The sequence below is a fragment of the Anser brachyrhynchus genome (assembly GCF_964034855.1).
Source record: "Anser brachyrhynchus genome assembly, chromosome: 5".
Classification (NCBI taxonomy): domain Eukaryota; kingdom Metazoa; phylum Chordata; class Aves; order Anseriformes; family Anatidae; genus Anser; species Anser brachyrhynchus.
Window position 1 is genome coordinate 42,698,358 of NC_137699.1, and position 16,570 is coordinate 42,714,927.

The following is a 16,570-nucleotide window of genomic DNA, read 5'->3' on the forward strand; positions in this document are numbered from 1 at the left end:
AGTGCTTACAGCTGCAGATGAAGTGAATGGGAATCCACTAACACAGTGCTATACAAACAGATCACTGAGGCCCTGCGCATCTCAGGCTTGGCACCCAGAAATTAGCAAACACCTTTCACAGTGGTCCTCAATTATTCACCCATAAAATGGGAATAAAAATACCCCGTCCTTTCATAGGGGTGTGTGAAAATAAATGATCTTGGGATGGTGAAGCCCTTGGACAGTGTAATGATAAGCCCAAAGAAAAACACATGAGGAAATGAGTAAATCTCCAGAGCCAGGTTTGAATAATGTGTGGTAAATAAGGCCTGGGGCCACACCAGCCACTCTGAGCAGAAAACAGTATTTCAAATAGCTGCTCTTTGCATGGACACAATCCTTTCTGAGTGCAGACTGAGGTGAGATCCTGTGGGGAAAAATATGATCGTGTAATTAATGTCTGTAAAATAATGTGCATGTACCCAAGAGCTAAAAGTGTTTCTCACTTGTAGTAAACACAATTGTGTCATTTTCTAATTCTTAACTGCGTTTGTAGTCTGCCCTATTTAATGCACAGGTTTTTCATTTTTGTTTCGCTGTTCCTGTTGTACTTCACAAATTTATGTGCTGTAAGATGGTGTTGTCCCAGCCTCTCTGCTTGGAGGAAGGGTTTTCATGTTGTGTAGTTGCAGATCAGCTAATTGCAGCTAGCCAAAATCTGTTCATCTTAAATAGTACGTAATCCCCAAGTTGTAATATCCACTGAGGTACAACTTCATGTGGAAGACAGATCTGACTGTAATTTGGCTTCATGAGCAAAAATGACACCCAAATACTGCTGTTCTGAAGAGTAAAGGAATCAGAGATAATCTGAGATCTTAAAACCCACTAACAGTAATTAAAAGAATAAAAACCCACATAATTTTCCTATGGAGCAATGTGCAAGAAAGGAGAATGTCACTAGGGCTATGGAATGACTTGAAAAGTCGTTGCTGTAGCGGGAGGAGGAAGAATGACAAAACTTGAGCTCCTAGTGAAAGTACACAGAAATTTAATGCTCAAAATACCTAATAACCTCATTTTTGATGACTGATTATGTACATGTTTAGGAACACATGGAACACATTTATGATGACTGGAATGGTAATGGCGTAGTGTTAAAATCTATTGAGTTGAGAATTTGCATGTTAATAATGCTAGGATGGTCAGTGTCCAAACCTAACACTGGTTAACCTTTCTGTGCCATGTCTGATATTTGCTATATTTGCATGGGAAACGGTATGAGTAGTGCCAAGAAGGTTAGCTGCGACACATAGCCCTGACGTTTTGTTTGTAGCAAGTAGAATTGTCTATTGCAAGTGTCTGAGAACTGACCATAAAATATTTTATATTTTCACCTCTTTCCTTTCTTACAACTTCAAACACCAGAGGAGGATTCATTAGCCTATTTTGGCTGCAGAGTGTGATGCCTCTCTCAAGTATGGCTAGTGTCACTGTTGACCGGTTGATGACTTGGAAAGCACTAGTTCCCACATGTACTGCAGATAATAGTTCATTCTGGACGTTAAGCAAGCCAATCCTATCAAACATGCTTTAGTTTGTGTAAGAGACTGAATGAGAGTTCCTTATGCAGGGGTTTAACTGCTTGGTTTTTCACTCTTCTGTCAGAAAAAATGTATTATTGGTTTAAAGAGGACAGATCAAAAAGTGATGCCAGGGTACCCAAGAACAGGAACTCTGACAAAAATCCCTGCAGGCAGGACCTGGCACTAGTGGCCAAAGGAGAGAGGAAAGAGCAATTAAAGAAAGAATCCAACAATCTGTTCTTGTGGTGGTCAGACAGCAAAATGCAGCATGTGTGCTGGGTGGGAGCCATCAACGAGAACTGGTTTCCCAGTGGGACATACAGACCTGGACTATCAAAGTAAGCTGGGGCTGAGACAAACGGATGTTATGCCAGACATGTCAGCAGAGCTGGCCTGTTTTGCATAGGTGCCTGATCTTACTTGGCATGCTTTAAGCTCTTTTTGCTGAATGCCAGGGTGCAATATGACCCTTATGATTTAATCCTAACTGCTGTGTTCTCCCCATATGATGTGACTCTGGGGTATTACTTCTAACCTATGCAAAAGGGAAGACGATGCACAAAGCAGCACGTTGCCAGGTGCATGGCACCTGAGCGTGTCGCCTCAGTCACAAGCCTCTGCTCCTTGCCAGTGAGAGGAGAAAGAGAGGCTGTGGGGTCCCTGCGTTCCCAAAGTGAACTGTCTTTCCCTACAGTTGTATTATTGCCAGTGCTAGTGCCCAAAAACTTGGGCACATCAGCTCTGAAAGCATCATCTTGAGGCATCTCTGCACAGCAAGCACCTGCCCTCTGGAAAAACGGCTTAGGACAGAGCAGGGAAAACGAGCCTGAAAACAAGGGCTGGTGCCCCCCACCCTGCTGCGGCTGTGCAGGGGTAAGGTGAGGCCTTGACACTGCAAAAAACTGTGCGCCCCCAGAGGGTGCGATCCTTACCATGCTCAGAGGCAGGCAAGCTGGACTCTCATTCTTTACAGACCTGCCAAGCGGAAAATGTTTATTTGCCGCTCTGGATCCATGATCTAGGAGAAAAGAATAAAAGTGATTTAACCTCCAGTGTGAGAAAATCACCTGACTGAGCAGGACACAGAGGACAAATAGGACAAAGGGCCTTACCTTGCCTGGACAGGAGGGATGGGGAAAGAGAGGAGAGACACGGGATCAGATTCATTCATAATTATTTATTATTAATCTTCTAATTTTTCCCTTGCTCAGATTCCCTGATTGCTGGAAGTAAAGGCTCCTCTAACTGTCTCTGTGAATCTGACATTGACTCTGTCTTTGAGATGGGGAGCACCCTCTGGTGGTTAAGGATAATCTGACATTTCCTGGGATTGGCACCCATCATCCTTGTAAATCGCAGGAGTTAAACTGGACAGGAGGCTTGGGCTGGCTTTCTGTCACTGCTGGGATGGATGTGTGGGGGCACAAATGCTCTCTCCGATTTTCTGACCCAGGAATCCGAGTTGACCCCTTGGGAAGCCTTTTTGCTCTGTGAAAACAGCTCAAGGTGTCTCTGTTCTCCCTGCCCTGCTGTCAGGCAGAAGCTCATATCCAACCCTCATCCTGCTTCCTCTTGGTGAGGGGGCAGGTAAAGCACAGTTTGGTTTATTAGACCCAGTAAGCACAAAAGCCAGCACAGGGAGTGCTGTTCCCTGAGTCTGTCCTCTTGATCGTGCCTCCCCAAATCACTCGTCTTGCGTCCAGAGCTCTCCCCAGTCCAGCTCTGGCTGTTTTTGCTCTGCATAGGTGCTGAAGCAGAGTACAGTCCATTGCAGGGAGCACAGGAATTCAGCTCAGGTTTCCCTTCTCCTACCCTAAGTGGATTAACAGGCTGAGGGGATCGTCTCTGCCTGCCTGACTCAATCTTCATTAGCTAACATGTTTCACCAGCCGCAGTCACATCCTGGTCTGGAGAGCTGTTTGACAGGAGCGGATTCTGGCCCCAGCCTCCCACAAAGGCTGTTGCGTCTTCTGAGAGGGTTTTCTTGACAGCGAGTCTCTGTGAGCTGCCCTGGGAGGTAGGGATGTAGGGCTAGAGTGCTGCGAGATATGCAGCCTTGCTCTGTGCACTGTTCACTTTAACCATTTTGCATCCTCTGCCGACAGAGAGCCCTGAGCCCCTGTGTAACACAGGTGCTGTACAAATGTCTGAAAACATTCTGTGTCTCTGGAGATACACCCACATGTTTTTTTCCTTATCTTTCCCAATGATGGGAGGATCTTGAAAATACTGGGATGTCCCTGAAACTTTTGTTGGTTGGCTGTCATTTCTGTATACCCCTTCTTGGTGCAGTATTTCCTAACAAGCTGTGTGCAGCTATCTCCTCTGCCCCTTCTTCTCGGTGCTGCTTTGTGGTATTCGTTAACAGGTGTTGTACCCTTGCACAGGCAGTCATTTATTTTGTAAGTGATGCCACTTTCTCAGTCCAGAGAAGATCTGTTCTACACAAGGAAGCTGTACGCTTAAACTTGTATCGATTTTGAAACAATCCATTTAAACTAGTGAAAATCCAAACCACGGATGCTCTCCTGCCAGTTTGAGGATACTTCATTTTGGCTCATTAGATGCCTAAACAGGTTTAGTTTCAGTAGTAATGAGTGCCTTTTGCACCTTTAGAGCTTAAAATAATCTATTTTAAATTGTACCTTGAATTATACTGCAGTCACATCATGCAAAGAAAGCCTGTGAAGAGAGGAGGCGAACATTGGACATCTCTAATACCAATACCACTGGGGGAATCCTGTGCCCAGCAGTACAGAGGTAATGTCACCCATGCAGAGGCCTGAGTGTACCTTAGCAGGAAGGAGAGGACTCCTCCTGGCTGTCAAAGGCATGTCAATGAGTTCAGATTAAGCCTTGTATTTCTGCAAAATTGAGACTCTGTGAAAGCACAGAGCACGCTACAGAAATTACTGTGGCTGGAAGATGTCAATGGGAAGTGTTTCACGAGGAAGCAAATGTTCTCCTTTTGTTTTTGTAACCCGACAGTTGCAGCAGGGGAAGTTGGTGTGCAAGACTCTGTTCCTGGCCAGTCAACCTTGCTTTCAGAGTCAAAATGGACATGTTTTTTTTCTTTTGGCAAGTTGGAAAGGAAATAAAAAAGGCAAATGAGCATGAAGGGGCAAATGACAATGCAGGCTCTGGAGGATTTGAGAACCTAAAGCTGTATTTAGCAAAATAAGGGATGAATTGGAATTCCCAAACAGCGTACATTAAAGTACATAAAATAATAAACCGGGCACTTGTGAACTAGCAGTGTATTTGCTGTGGCCTTGCAAAGATTTTTAAGCCACCACTCAGGTCAAAGCAGGAGAGCTCCCCAGGGAGTCCTGGATCTTCTGTGTTCCAGCTCCCTGGGGAGACCGCTCTCTGGAGCAGTCTCCCATCAGAATTAACTAACTATCAGTGCTTAATGATGTTCTTCCCAGAGTGGGAGAGAAAGGTCATAGAAACTGAAAATGCAACCTGTTTCTGAACAGGCAGCAAAGGAGGGTGTCTTTGAAAGGCCTAATAAGACCTGTTTCATTGCAGATGGATCCTTTTAATATTGCCCTTTGTTTGGAGGAACATAGGCTGGAAGAACAAAGCTATTTTGTTGCGTTTGTGTGTATTTCCTGTATTTAGCAGAAAGCACACTGTTTTGTATGGTGAGAAGCAGACTGGGGAGAAGACAGTCTGAGTTAGGACTTGCTGAAGCTCTCTCACTTTTAGACTCTGCTTATCTGATGTTGACACTACCTTGGATCACCGATCTTGATGAAGATGATACCCTGTTGTCCTTCAATTATTACGTTTTCAAAGGTTTCCCAAACTGGTTTATGTATTCATGAGTTATTTTGCTGCCACAACTGGCTTTGCAGGAGCTTGAGCAGCACACAACAATATCCTGATTTGAGGCAGGAATGTGGGGGGGAATAGCATCACTGGGGAGCAATGCAAGGGATACCAGGCAGGGGGAGCAGGAAGAAACTGGGAATGTTGAATAAAATGCGTCTAAAGCAGTAGTTCACTGTCTGCTCCTGCCCTTTTCATCTCAATCTCTGGCATCTCATCAGTAATGAATTGCAGGGAGACATGAATTGACACAGCACAGGCTGTACCACTCATATAATCTGTTCAGCCCCCATCAGTGACCCTTTTGAAACGTTTTTCTTCTGCAGCATTTTCCAACAAGAAATTCAGGTCATATTTGATAGTTTCCAAGCCCTGGTTCCCCTTTGTGCCTCTCTGACCAAAGTCAGGAGAGAAGGATAGTTGCCAGATGCGTCTGGGCTGGTCTGTGCATGTCTGTCTCTACAGCTCTTTTTTTAGTTAGTCATGAAATGTCAGCTCTGAATACTGAAGGAAACTTGATGGTTTTAGGGAATAGGTCCTCTTCACCTCCCAGTTTGGGGGAGCAATAAGGAACTTTATCAGGAAAGTCTGTACTGTACCTTGAAAAAGAATTCTTGATCTCTTTCTCCATGCTGCTTGTCAATTCAGTTATTTCCTTTTGTTTAATCTGTTAGTCCCTCCCTCCCCCTATGTTTAGGATGTTTGGATGAGCTGTGGATACAGACTAGAAGGATGTGGTTTCTGTGCAGTCAGGATCTGGTTGCATGTAACTTCAGGGTTGCTCTATCAGCTGTGGATTGAATTGAGGTTGTCTATTGGGATTTTCAGGTCTTGGTTTTCTCATTGGAGGTCCTTCCATCAGGCAGGTCTGTTAAACGCTTCCCGAGTCCCTTGAGACACTTGATCTGTGTTTAAAGGAAGCAGCTGAACCACGAGAAAAGAGAAACAGAAGCAGCTATGTACTCAAGCTCTGTTGCTCTGAAGGGATCTTACTGAAAGCTCTGCAGAGCTTGCATGGCACCCTGGGTGCCTGGGGCTCTGTCCCAGCAGAGAACTGCGTGATGCTCTTTCTGGCCTTTCCTGCTCTGAGAGACAGTTGGTGTTTCGTGGACACTCTGGGCATGAATTGTGTTTAACTCTCCTGAGACCCAGGCCAGGAAAACCTCGGGAGGATTCCGAGCAGCCTCCTGCTCCCCACTTCTCTTAAAGTTTCCCCAGTGGATATGCCTGCCCAGGGAGAGCAGGAACTCCATAAATAAATAATCCCCTCTGTCTCTCGTGATCAGCCCAAGCAGCTGTGATTGCTCCTGAACGCCTGGGTTGCTTTCTTCTTAATGGCTTTTAAACCAATTTCACCCTCACCTGATGACCCAGCTTCTCCTCCTATTTTTGAAGGAACAATTTCTTTTAGGGAGAGGGTTTTGGGGGGTATTTAGGTTGTGTCAGGAGTTTGGGGTGAGGTGAAATGGTAGCACTGCAGGTGCACCTATAGTATACTGGCTCCAGTGTGCTTCCCCATGGCTTATTCTGACAAACTTCTGCTGGGTGCCTCCCCAGGTATTGCAGCTAGCATTGACCCTTGCTTGAGAGCACTGGGCACATGTGGACACCTCACAAATGTTTAACTCTAGCAGCACTCTAAGAAAGCATACTGTATTTTTGGATATATTTTACTGTTGGGAGAGCTAATCGCTGCACAGAAGTATTGTGTGCAGTTCTGGGCTTGACGCTATAAGAAAGATGTTGAGATACTTGAAAGCATCCAGAGGAGGGCAACAAAGCTGGTGAAAGGGCTGGAAAGCATGTCCTAAGAGGTAAGGGTAAGAAGACTTGGGCTGTGTAGTCTGGAGAAAAGAAGGCTCAGAGGTGACTTCATTGCTCTCTACAACTTCCAGAGGAAGAGGAATGGAAAGGGAGGTGCTGGTCTCTTCTCCTTGGTAACCAATGATAGGATACATGGGAATGGCACAAAGCTGTGCCACAGGAGGTTCAAACGGGATACTAGGAAAATTTTCTTAACCATGAGGGTGGTCAAACACTGGAACAGGCTTCCCAGGGAGGTGTTTGATGCCCCATGCCTGTCAGTGTTCAAAAGGCATTTGGAGAATGCCCTTAATAATACAATCTAACTTTTGGTAAGTCCTGAAGTGGTCAGGCAGTTGGCCTAGATGTTCAGATGGAAGGAACTTTCGAAGATCTATTCTATTTTACTGAGGCATCTGAGTGCTTATTCATTGTCCCACAGTGAGTAGGAAAAAGTTTGGGAACTTAAATTCAGAATGCAGGCTCTCAGTTGCCTGCTCAGCTGACCTATAGCATCTCATCAATGGGTGTTTGAGAGCTGGCCAAATATTTAGGGCTTACATCAGTATTCTTGAACTTTGTATATATAAACTGTAGTAGATTAAAAGATTAAATAAATAAATTAATTAAAAGAAGTGGTCCTGTGTAGCAAGTATTGAATCTAAAGGTGCTTGGTATGTAGCCCTGTGCAACCCCTGCAGACATTTATTGCTTATCTGATGGCTGTTATCTTGGTGTGTCTACGGAGAAGTATTTTGTATTTCTGGAAGTAGTAGTAATGCCTCTGCAGGCAGAACACATGTGCTGGGCAGTAGGACGTCCAAGGCATGTTCTGAACGTCATTACGTTGCTGGGCAGTTACCCATGACGGGTGCTAGCGCGGCCTGGAGTTGTGTTGCAGGCCAGTGGTGCTCCCTCATGGTGCCTTTGGAAGAGGCAACAGTCCGGCTCGGTGAAATGCAGCTTGTCATGAGTATGGTTATAATCACGAATGAGTTGTGGATTCAACTCAGATGATTCCTGGCTAATCAAGGCTGACAACCTACATTTTTGTCTTTGCTTTAACCACCCTGCTTGACCAATCAGTTTAATGGCTCTTCTCCTGCAATGAGCCCCCGGAAACAACGTGGTTTCTCCAGGTACCCTCACCTGGTACCTTCTCCCTAGGAAGCAAGGCAAGGCCCTCCCAGGTGCCACATCATTGGCTGGTTTGTGGACCTCTATTTTTGACAGTCTTTCTCTCCTACCATCCTCATTCTGCCTTGTTTCTGTTTGGCCTCTTGGTACTCTGAAGAAGCAGCAAAGGGGCGTGCTGATCCCAGGCTGTATGGTTCCCAGGAGGAACCTGGTAACAACAACCTATGGAGCATACATACATATGTCTTGGCATACAGCCCACCCTTTACTGTGTTGCTCACCACATGAGTTATGAAGTATTGCCAAATGTTGTTAAGCAAGGTCTAAAAGATGAGTACTGCTGATTTCATCTGACTGTAAATATTTAATGGAAGCTTGGTATATCTAACAGAGGAGCAAAGAGGTGGATGTTGGTAGTCCTTGATCATCACTACAATACAGGTGCTCAAGAGATGAGTGAAAGACCAAAACTACATTTTCCTTTGTGAGCATAGTGGGGGACCTGTTGCTAGGAGGCTGCAGCACCAAAGTCACCCTCAGAGCACATGGGAGTGAGGTTTGAGTTTGCCTTAACAATGATACTGAAAAGTAATTTTCTCTAATGCTGCCACAAGAATGGCAAAGCTGGCAACGCAGGAAGGATGAAGGCATATTTGCTGAAATCCAGCGACGCATATTCGGGTCCATCAGGAGATGGCATTATTGCTGCCCACAACTGCTTCTGTGCCTGGATCTCTGAGAAACTTAAAGATTTAGAAGTCAATAGGACTGTTACAGAGACATCTAGGGACCTGTATTTTCACACATGAAAGAGAGTGCTATCTTTTGGAGTACACAGGCCTGCTTAGCAGAAGTAGGGCTGATTAGTGAAGCTTCTCCTTTCCTTTGCACAGAAAAGCTTTCTGGTAATCAGCATGTATTTCCTTTTGACTGGCTACCTTCATGATCCTGTATGCGCATATATTGTATAGCTAAAGAAGACAAGTTTATATAGTCCTGAGTTGCCCTGCCACCCCTAAATAGTGTTTAGGCATGTGGTATAGGTCAGGATTGGATTTCTTGTTCTTTTTCAATTTCTTTTTTTGAAAAAGCACCATGAAACCCTGATCATTCATGTAGGCATAGTGTGTGAATGTTAATGACTTCTGATTTCCTAATATTCACTTTACTGCAGGTATCTGAATGAGGTGCAGTTGATGGGACTCAGAAGTTAAAAGTATATTAAGTTTGGGATAGGGTTTGTTATAACCCTATAAAAGCTATCTAATAAAATAATTTCACAACCTCAGCTGTTATTTCCAGTTTGCTCTTGTCCAGAAAGTGAAATAAATGTTGTACAAATAATAAATATACTCAAGAGGGAGTTGTGAGCAAATCTGTGTTGTTGTTCAAACATAAAAGTTAGTATAGAACAAATCTTCAGAGTGTAGGTGTACTTAACTGAGCTGCTTGGAGGATCCAGAGCAGAGGGGGCTTGCAGCTTTTGTGTTGCTGATACATTTGTCAGAAGGAAGCTGGCCTCTGTCATGTCTGGCTTCAGTCAAACCCTGTAACCCCTTACTGTTAGAAACTGGAATATTCTGGGGCTGGAGGTGACCAGAAGGGCAGTCCTGATCGTGTGATGATCTCTGTTTTTTTTTTCCAGACTGTCACGCATCGGTTTTCCTAAGGTCACTTGGAATCTGCAGTTTTGTCTCGCTGTTAAACACTTGTGCACAGATCCACTGTCAGTGAGCTCTTCTGTATTTGGTCTGGTCGACCATGTGAAGTCAGTAATCTCAGTAATCTGTTGAGTGTGCCCAGGTGAGGCCAGATGGAGGTTCCTGCAGGGAAAAGAAGGCCTTTAATCCTTGCTTTCTTCATGCCATATACCCTGGATGGAAACCTTTCACTGGTTTGCTTCTTTATAATGTCCTACGTCACTTTCCAAAAGGTCTGTTACCTACTCAGAGAACCCAGCTAAAGAGGAAATTGCACGCATACCCACTGTTTTTTGTCACGTCGTAGAATTCAAACTGGAAAGCATGGTCCACTGCAGCTGCCTTATCGCTGTTACTGAGAAGAAGTTATCTTGCATGTGTTTAGGTGCATTTCAATCACAGACTTGGAAAAATTATACTCCATCTTCACTGCTTAGCCCGTGTTGGGTATGCTTGCTAACAGGTTTAACATTTTGGTTCCTTAAGGTCCTCTATTTTTCTGGGCTGAGGCACTCAGCATTATCAGTGCGCATGCCAAAAGATGTTTTAATACTTTCCTTGCAGCATTACAATAAGTAACTGTTATTCTTTTTGACAAAACGTATTTCTTTTGGGCAGCTCAGTGGTTAAGCTGGTACAGTGAATACTGGCGTCCTCACGTTGTTGGTTAGAGTGCATGGGAATGCAGAGAGAAGCAGCAAATCATCTCCCCACCTTAGAGGAATGAACAAGCATCCCCAAGCATCCCCTGTTCTCCTGACCTCCCACCTTGGCCTTTTCAAATACAAGACTTGAAGCTGGTGTACTCAGGTAGGAAAGAAAGTGAAGGTGTTTAACTTTGTCCCATCTGACAGGATGAACCACCATACTGGGAAAGCCATGGGTGTCATGTCTCTGCTGAAGGATTTGTGGTGGCTAAATAGAAGTAATTTTAAGACTCCTTGATTCCCTGTGTTGCCTCCCTACTCTTGGTAGCTAAGCAAATAGCCCAAACACTGCTCTGCGGAGACCTGGGATTATGGCTGGGGAAAGGTTCATTTCTGCTTTGCTGCAATTTGGAGCGAGTCTGGGAAATAGTGGTGAGTGTGCTAGTAGATGATGTGTAGCTGTCAGTTTGGATAGTTTCCAGTCAATGTCTTGGTTATGTTCTGCTCAACCAAAGTGGCCCAGCTGAGGTTTACTGTAATACATCACAGGAAACAGATCAGCAACAGGTCAAAATTTGGAGCTGGAACACAGCCCTCCTTTGAGATCTTCTAAGTCTACAAGATCAATCTACTTCAGTAATTACCTACCTTTTTTGAGGAAGATTGCTGACTGCTTAGTTAAACAAGAGCTGGGCAAAGTCTGGCCGACAAAGTAGATTGACAAAACATGAAAGCAGATAAATTGTACTATTTCTGAGTAAGGGGGATAGAAGTCCATATCAAATGCCCCAGCAAACTGATGATGCAAGAGAGATGAAGGCATAATCCCAGCTATAAAACTTATTCTCTTGCCTCCCTCATACAAAAGAAAGTATGTTTCTTACTACGAGGTCTTTGAAAATCTAGAAAATGGTATCTCTTCCCATTTGGTAAAACACTCAGTGCCTGCCTCTTACTCTGATGCCCTGTTTTGAATTCTATAAAAATGAAAGGGCTTCTCCTAGCTTATCTTTGTGTGTGTATCTGGGCACTTTCATCTAGGATGCCAACAGGACCATGTGCTGCTCTGGAAACAGAGCTTGTCCTGCTATGAACACAGCAAAGACAAAAGGAGGTATGGAAAGACAAAAAACAGCACTGGCCCTCCAAAAGTAGGGGTTACTAAAAGAAAGTTTTAACTTCTCATTGATAATGGAGGGATTATGTTTGTCTTCTCTCAAGGCTCCTAACATTGCTGTATCTGAACATGGAACAGGAAAAAGTCAGAACCTAATGAAAGGTCATACTTTGGGGATAGAGAATTCTGAGTCAAAGCAGGACAGTAAGGGTTAAGATACATATTCAGAGCCAAGCTGTGCTGCAGATTTGCTCAGATTGATCTTGGGCAAGTCACTTAACCTCTTTATGATTTGATATCTATAGGTTGAGAATTATTGTTTCCAAGACTAGGTAATGCTTGAAGCATGTCTTAGGATGTTCAGATGGGCAGTTAGTTAAAAATAACAATGTGAAAACTATTTCCTGTTTAAATAGATGTTGAGCTTAGCAGTGATGGTGGTGATGCCTTCTGGATGGAGTATATTGTTCAGGAGGCTTATCGAGAGTTTTTGGAGGAAACAAAAATCAGTATGGAGTTTGGTAGAGAACAACAAATTGCTTTTGTTGGGGACAGGTTACTGTTTTGTTTAGGCATAGTAAGGGAAAGTAGAACTGAGCCCCAAAACAGAGAAGGTTGTTTTGTCCACATGGATCGAGTCTGTATCTGAGATAGGTGGAGCAAGGGGATATACATGGGAGGAGTGGTGAATGCCCACCAGTGAGCAGGGACTTGTGCTCACAGGGCATAAGTTTCTCTGCACAGTTACTAACCTCCTTGCAAAGCAGAGGGATCAGGGCATGCAATGTGGTGACTTCTGTGAAGTCCAAGCAGTACCATTGGCCTCTGAAGTGTAAAAGGGTTGTCTTCTAAAGTCATCCCAATGGTCTGTGTGTAACTGTTGTTTCCTTAAATGAATTGGAGGCTGGGAAAGGCTTCTTATTGAGCTCCTCTTTCCCCACCAGACAAGACAAGAGTGTGTGTACACAAGTCTGTCTGCTCAGCTTAGCTCTCCTAATTCTGTATGGTTTTTGCCCTGTGTACCTCCTCATTGACTTCCTTGTGAGAATACAACAGTCTGGCCTTCATAAAAGGAAAAAAAAATAATCCCAGACCCTTGAAAGTAACTGGATATCTCCTTCTACTGTATTTTCCTTATTCACAAAAAAATAACCTTATCAACAAGTGAAATCAGGTTTGTTTGGCATGATTTGCAAGTTGCTCCTATATTAGTCCAAATGAAATTTCTGTCAGTCAATCAGTCAGCTTGCTGGAAAGTTGATCATTATTTCCATGATAAAAATGGAAGGAAAAAAAAAGTAAAAAAGCTAATCCATCAAAAACAGCGTAGTCATTAAAAGCTGGGGGGAAAAGTTCTAAAGAAATTTTTAATCTGTCATCTCTTGGAAGAGATGGCGAAAGTACAAAAGATGTCTTTGCAATTCTTGCTTTCTATCCTGGGAGGGGGGAGTTTGTGTGTCTCCAAGACTTGGTACTGCTGTGGTTCCATCTGCACTCGGGCTGGGCTCCAACCTAGGCTAGCACTGATGGAAAGCCCTTGCTCCACATTGGGATCAGTGAGAGAAGAACTGGGGGCCTCAAAATCCAGAGGCTGCCTTATGATTGTTATCCCACCAGGTTGCACTTACCAGGGCAGGACTTAAGCCAGCAAACGAAGGCTGTGCTCGCAGGGGCAGCTCGCTTTGCTGTTGTGTGTGCCGTTCTGCCTTGTGTTTACCCAAACTGAGGCTTTTGGCTTCCAGATCTGGCAGCCTGAGTCCTTGTTCTGGCACTTTTTTCACAACATGCGTTGGAAGGAAGGCCGTGTCGGGATCAATGTTTCCTTCTTTATTCCTGGGGGGGAAGAGAATTTGGCGAAAGCTGTGAGAAGAGCGCAAGAAAGCACGGGGGTTGCAAAGGAAGCTGAAGCCTCCTGAAGTTCCAAAGCCAGCCTGCAGGACTCTTGTCCCCTTCCATAAGGAATTCAAGCTCACAGTTTCAGGCACAGCCGGCAGAGATAATTCCTTTCCAGCCTTCTGAGAAAGGAAGAGCCAGGCCTTTGCACAGCTCCTCTCAAGGTGGGGGAAGCGCCATTTGTTCGTTTGCACTGGGTCAGAAGAGATTAAAGTTACATTTCTGTACCACTCTGTAAATACCCACCTTACCTGGGGAGTTCTCTGTCAGCAGCAGCCCATTTCCAGAGCACAAACCCACCATTGTGCTGCCGGTATCAGTTAATTCGGCCCCATGGACCTTGTGCCAGGCGATCACATGGGACCCTGCTTGCCTCACCTCGGCCTGGATAAAAGTTAAAGAGCCAAATTAAAACACCAGCTGCTGGGCAAGCAGAACCTGCCTGCCGGGCCTTTTCCCCCCAGTCTCCCATTCACCCAGAGCCCACCCCAAACCCTGCACAGCTGGGATGCAGCCAGTGAGCATCTTTCTGGAGAAAATCGCTTTCGGTCTAAACCAGCTCCCTGCAAGCATCCTGGCTGCTCTTGGGCTGTATCCTACCCCGGTCCTGGCCCTTCGTGCCACCACTGGCCTCCCTTGCTGCTGCGCATCGGGACCACCCTGGTGCTGGTTTCCTCCTCCTTGCCTCTCTTTGAGTCAGGAGTTCCCCAGCGTGGATGGTGAGACTCCTTCCTGACAGTCTTGGGCCCTACTCGTGCTGCCCCCAAGCCCTTGTCTTCTGCCTCATTAACATTTAAAGCATCTTAGACTTTCCACGGTGCTGATGTATCACTTGGGTGTGCAAAGATACATGTGTGTACATTTCCATTTGCTTTAATCCTGCTTTCTGGAAAGATGTGTGGTCTGAATTTTGCGTCACCTGAAACACTCTGCTGTACTTATAAAACTGTGGACGGGTCCTTGCTCTGTCTCCCATTTTCTAAACTAAGCATCTGCTTTCTGTAACTTCCTTGCAGAAGCCTGCCACCATAACAGATTTCTCATTTGTGTGATATCCTTAGGCTGCCTTATCTTAAGGGAAGTTGACCAGGGTCACCCAGCTTGTCCCCCACAGCTGGGGGACACACCAGGGCTATACCATTGCTTTGTAGGGTCTTTTTGTTGCATTTTCTATAGTGGCTGAGATCTCTGGTAGAGGGTGTAGTGTGGAAGTTGCACTGACTGCAGTGGAGGAGATGGTTTACAATGGCTGTGACTTTGACCATTCCTCTTTTTGGAATACGATCTGCTTCAAGTTTTTTCAAATACTGATTAGACTAAAACTTTTCGTACAATTTAGTGCTTGCTGCCGTGCTTACAGCTGAACCACAGTGCCTTTTCTGCGTTGCTGTACAGGCCCCCTCATCTGATAAGCTCTGGGAGCTCCTCGCTTCTCTGGGTGTGTTACATTCACCGCAACTTAGGTCCTGAGTCTTGTATTAAGGAATAACCTTTTAGCTCCAACCTTTTTCTTTTTGTTTGCCTGATGCAGGAGAGCGAAGTCTTAATCCAGGTGTTTGTATTTCCCATTTAAAAAGGCCTCTAGTTTATCAGTGAAGGTAATTTCAATATATTTGACTGTCTGATTTCTAAATGTGAAGGGGAAGTGTGGAAGAGGGACAAGCGAGGTTTGCGTGAGCGCAGGTGGGAAGGCGAAAGGTCGGCAGCAGTGGCCAGGTAGCCCCTGCAGGACACCTCTGCGTGAGCTGGGCTGTCAGTGCCTGTGTCGGAGAGGTTTGTGTGCTTATGTGCAGGGGCTCTTCAGCGAGATTCCCGCGTTGTGGCATCACCGTGGTACGTGCAGTGAAATCGTACAGGTGTGAAAACACGCATGGGACTTGTGACAGCCCCTGACCGAAGGCAGCCCGTACGTACAGGCAGAGCTCCCGAAGTGCCTTCCCTGTGCAGAGCTGCGTGTGCCGCGGCCGCGCGTGGGGGGCTGCTCCCACGGCACACGCGTGTGCGCGGGGCCGCACGCTGCCACCCCAGCGCCGCTCCCGGGGGCCGAGCGGGCACACGCGTGGGGCCGTGCCACGCGCGGACAGGGCTGCGGGCTGCCGGGCTGCCGCCGCCCCCGGGGCGCCCACGCCGGCCCTGCCCCGGGGAGCGCGGCGCCTGCGGGCCCGCTGCCGGCGCCCCCCCGGTCCTTCCCCCCCCCCGGGCCGTGCCTCCCCCAGCCGCCCCGCAAGCCCGGCCCCCGCTCGGGAGCCAATGGCCGCCCTGCCGGCTCCTGCCGGCTCCCGGCGTTAAAGCTACAGCGGGGCTCGGGCCGGCCAAATCCCCCGTGGCCGGGTCCTGTGCGCCGCCCGCCGCCCGCCTCCCGCCGCCGCTCCGTGGCCGCCCGGCAGGGAGCTGCCGCCCGCTCCGCCGGGCTCGGCCACTTCGCTCCTTCCCCCGCGCCGTCTCCTGCCTGCCTGCTTGTTGTTGTTGTGTTTTTTTTTTTCATTCTTTCTTTTCTCTCCCCTTATTTTATTTTTTATTTTTTATTTATTTATTTATTTTAATTTTCTCCTCCGACCGGGAATGCTCAAACTGGACTGATGGACATTTCCGAGCTGTGCATCTCCGACCCGCTCGGCTACCACAACCAGTGAGTGTGCCGAGCCGTGCCGTGCCTTGCAGCGCTGTACCGAGCCGTGCCGAGCCGTGCCGGGGGAGGGCAGGGGCCGGCGCTGCGCCCCGCTGCCGGCGGGACGGGACGGGACGGGACAGGGCAGCGACCCCCCAGGCTGGCCGCCGCCGGGGGGAGCGCCCGGGGGTGGCCGCGTTGGGCTTCTGCCTCTGTTGAGCTCCTGCCTCCGTTGGGCTCCTGCCTCCTGTCCTTGCAACTTGGGG

General features: G+C 46.7%; 1 protein-coding gene across 8 annotated transcripts in view; it reads left to right on the forward strand.

Moving 5' to 3' along the window:
• The window catches only part of ESRRB (estrogen related receptor beta), a 157,042-nt gene that overhangs the window by 56,604 nt on the left and 83,868 nt on the right, over positions 1-16,570 (forward strand). Inside the window, exon 1 of one of the 8 annotated variants that reach the window (XM_080595623.1) lies at positions 16,033-16,325. The exons of the other annotated variants lie outside the window; for them this stretch is intronic. Within the exon in view, the coding sequence (XP_080451749.1) occupies positions 16,276-16,325 (50 nt within the window). The 5' untranslated portion in view covers positions 16,033-16,275. Of the gene's footprint in view, positions 1-16,032; positions 16,326-16,570 lie in introns of those variants that run through there. 8 annotated transcript variants of the gene reach the window in all.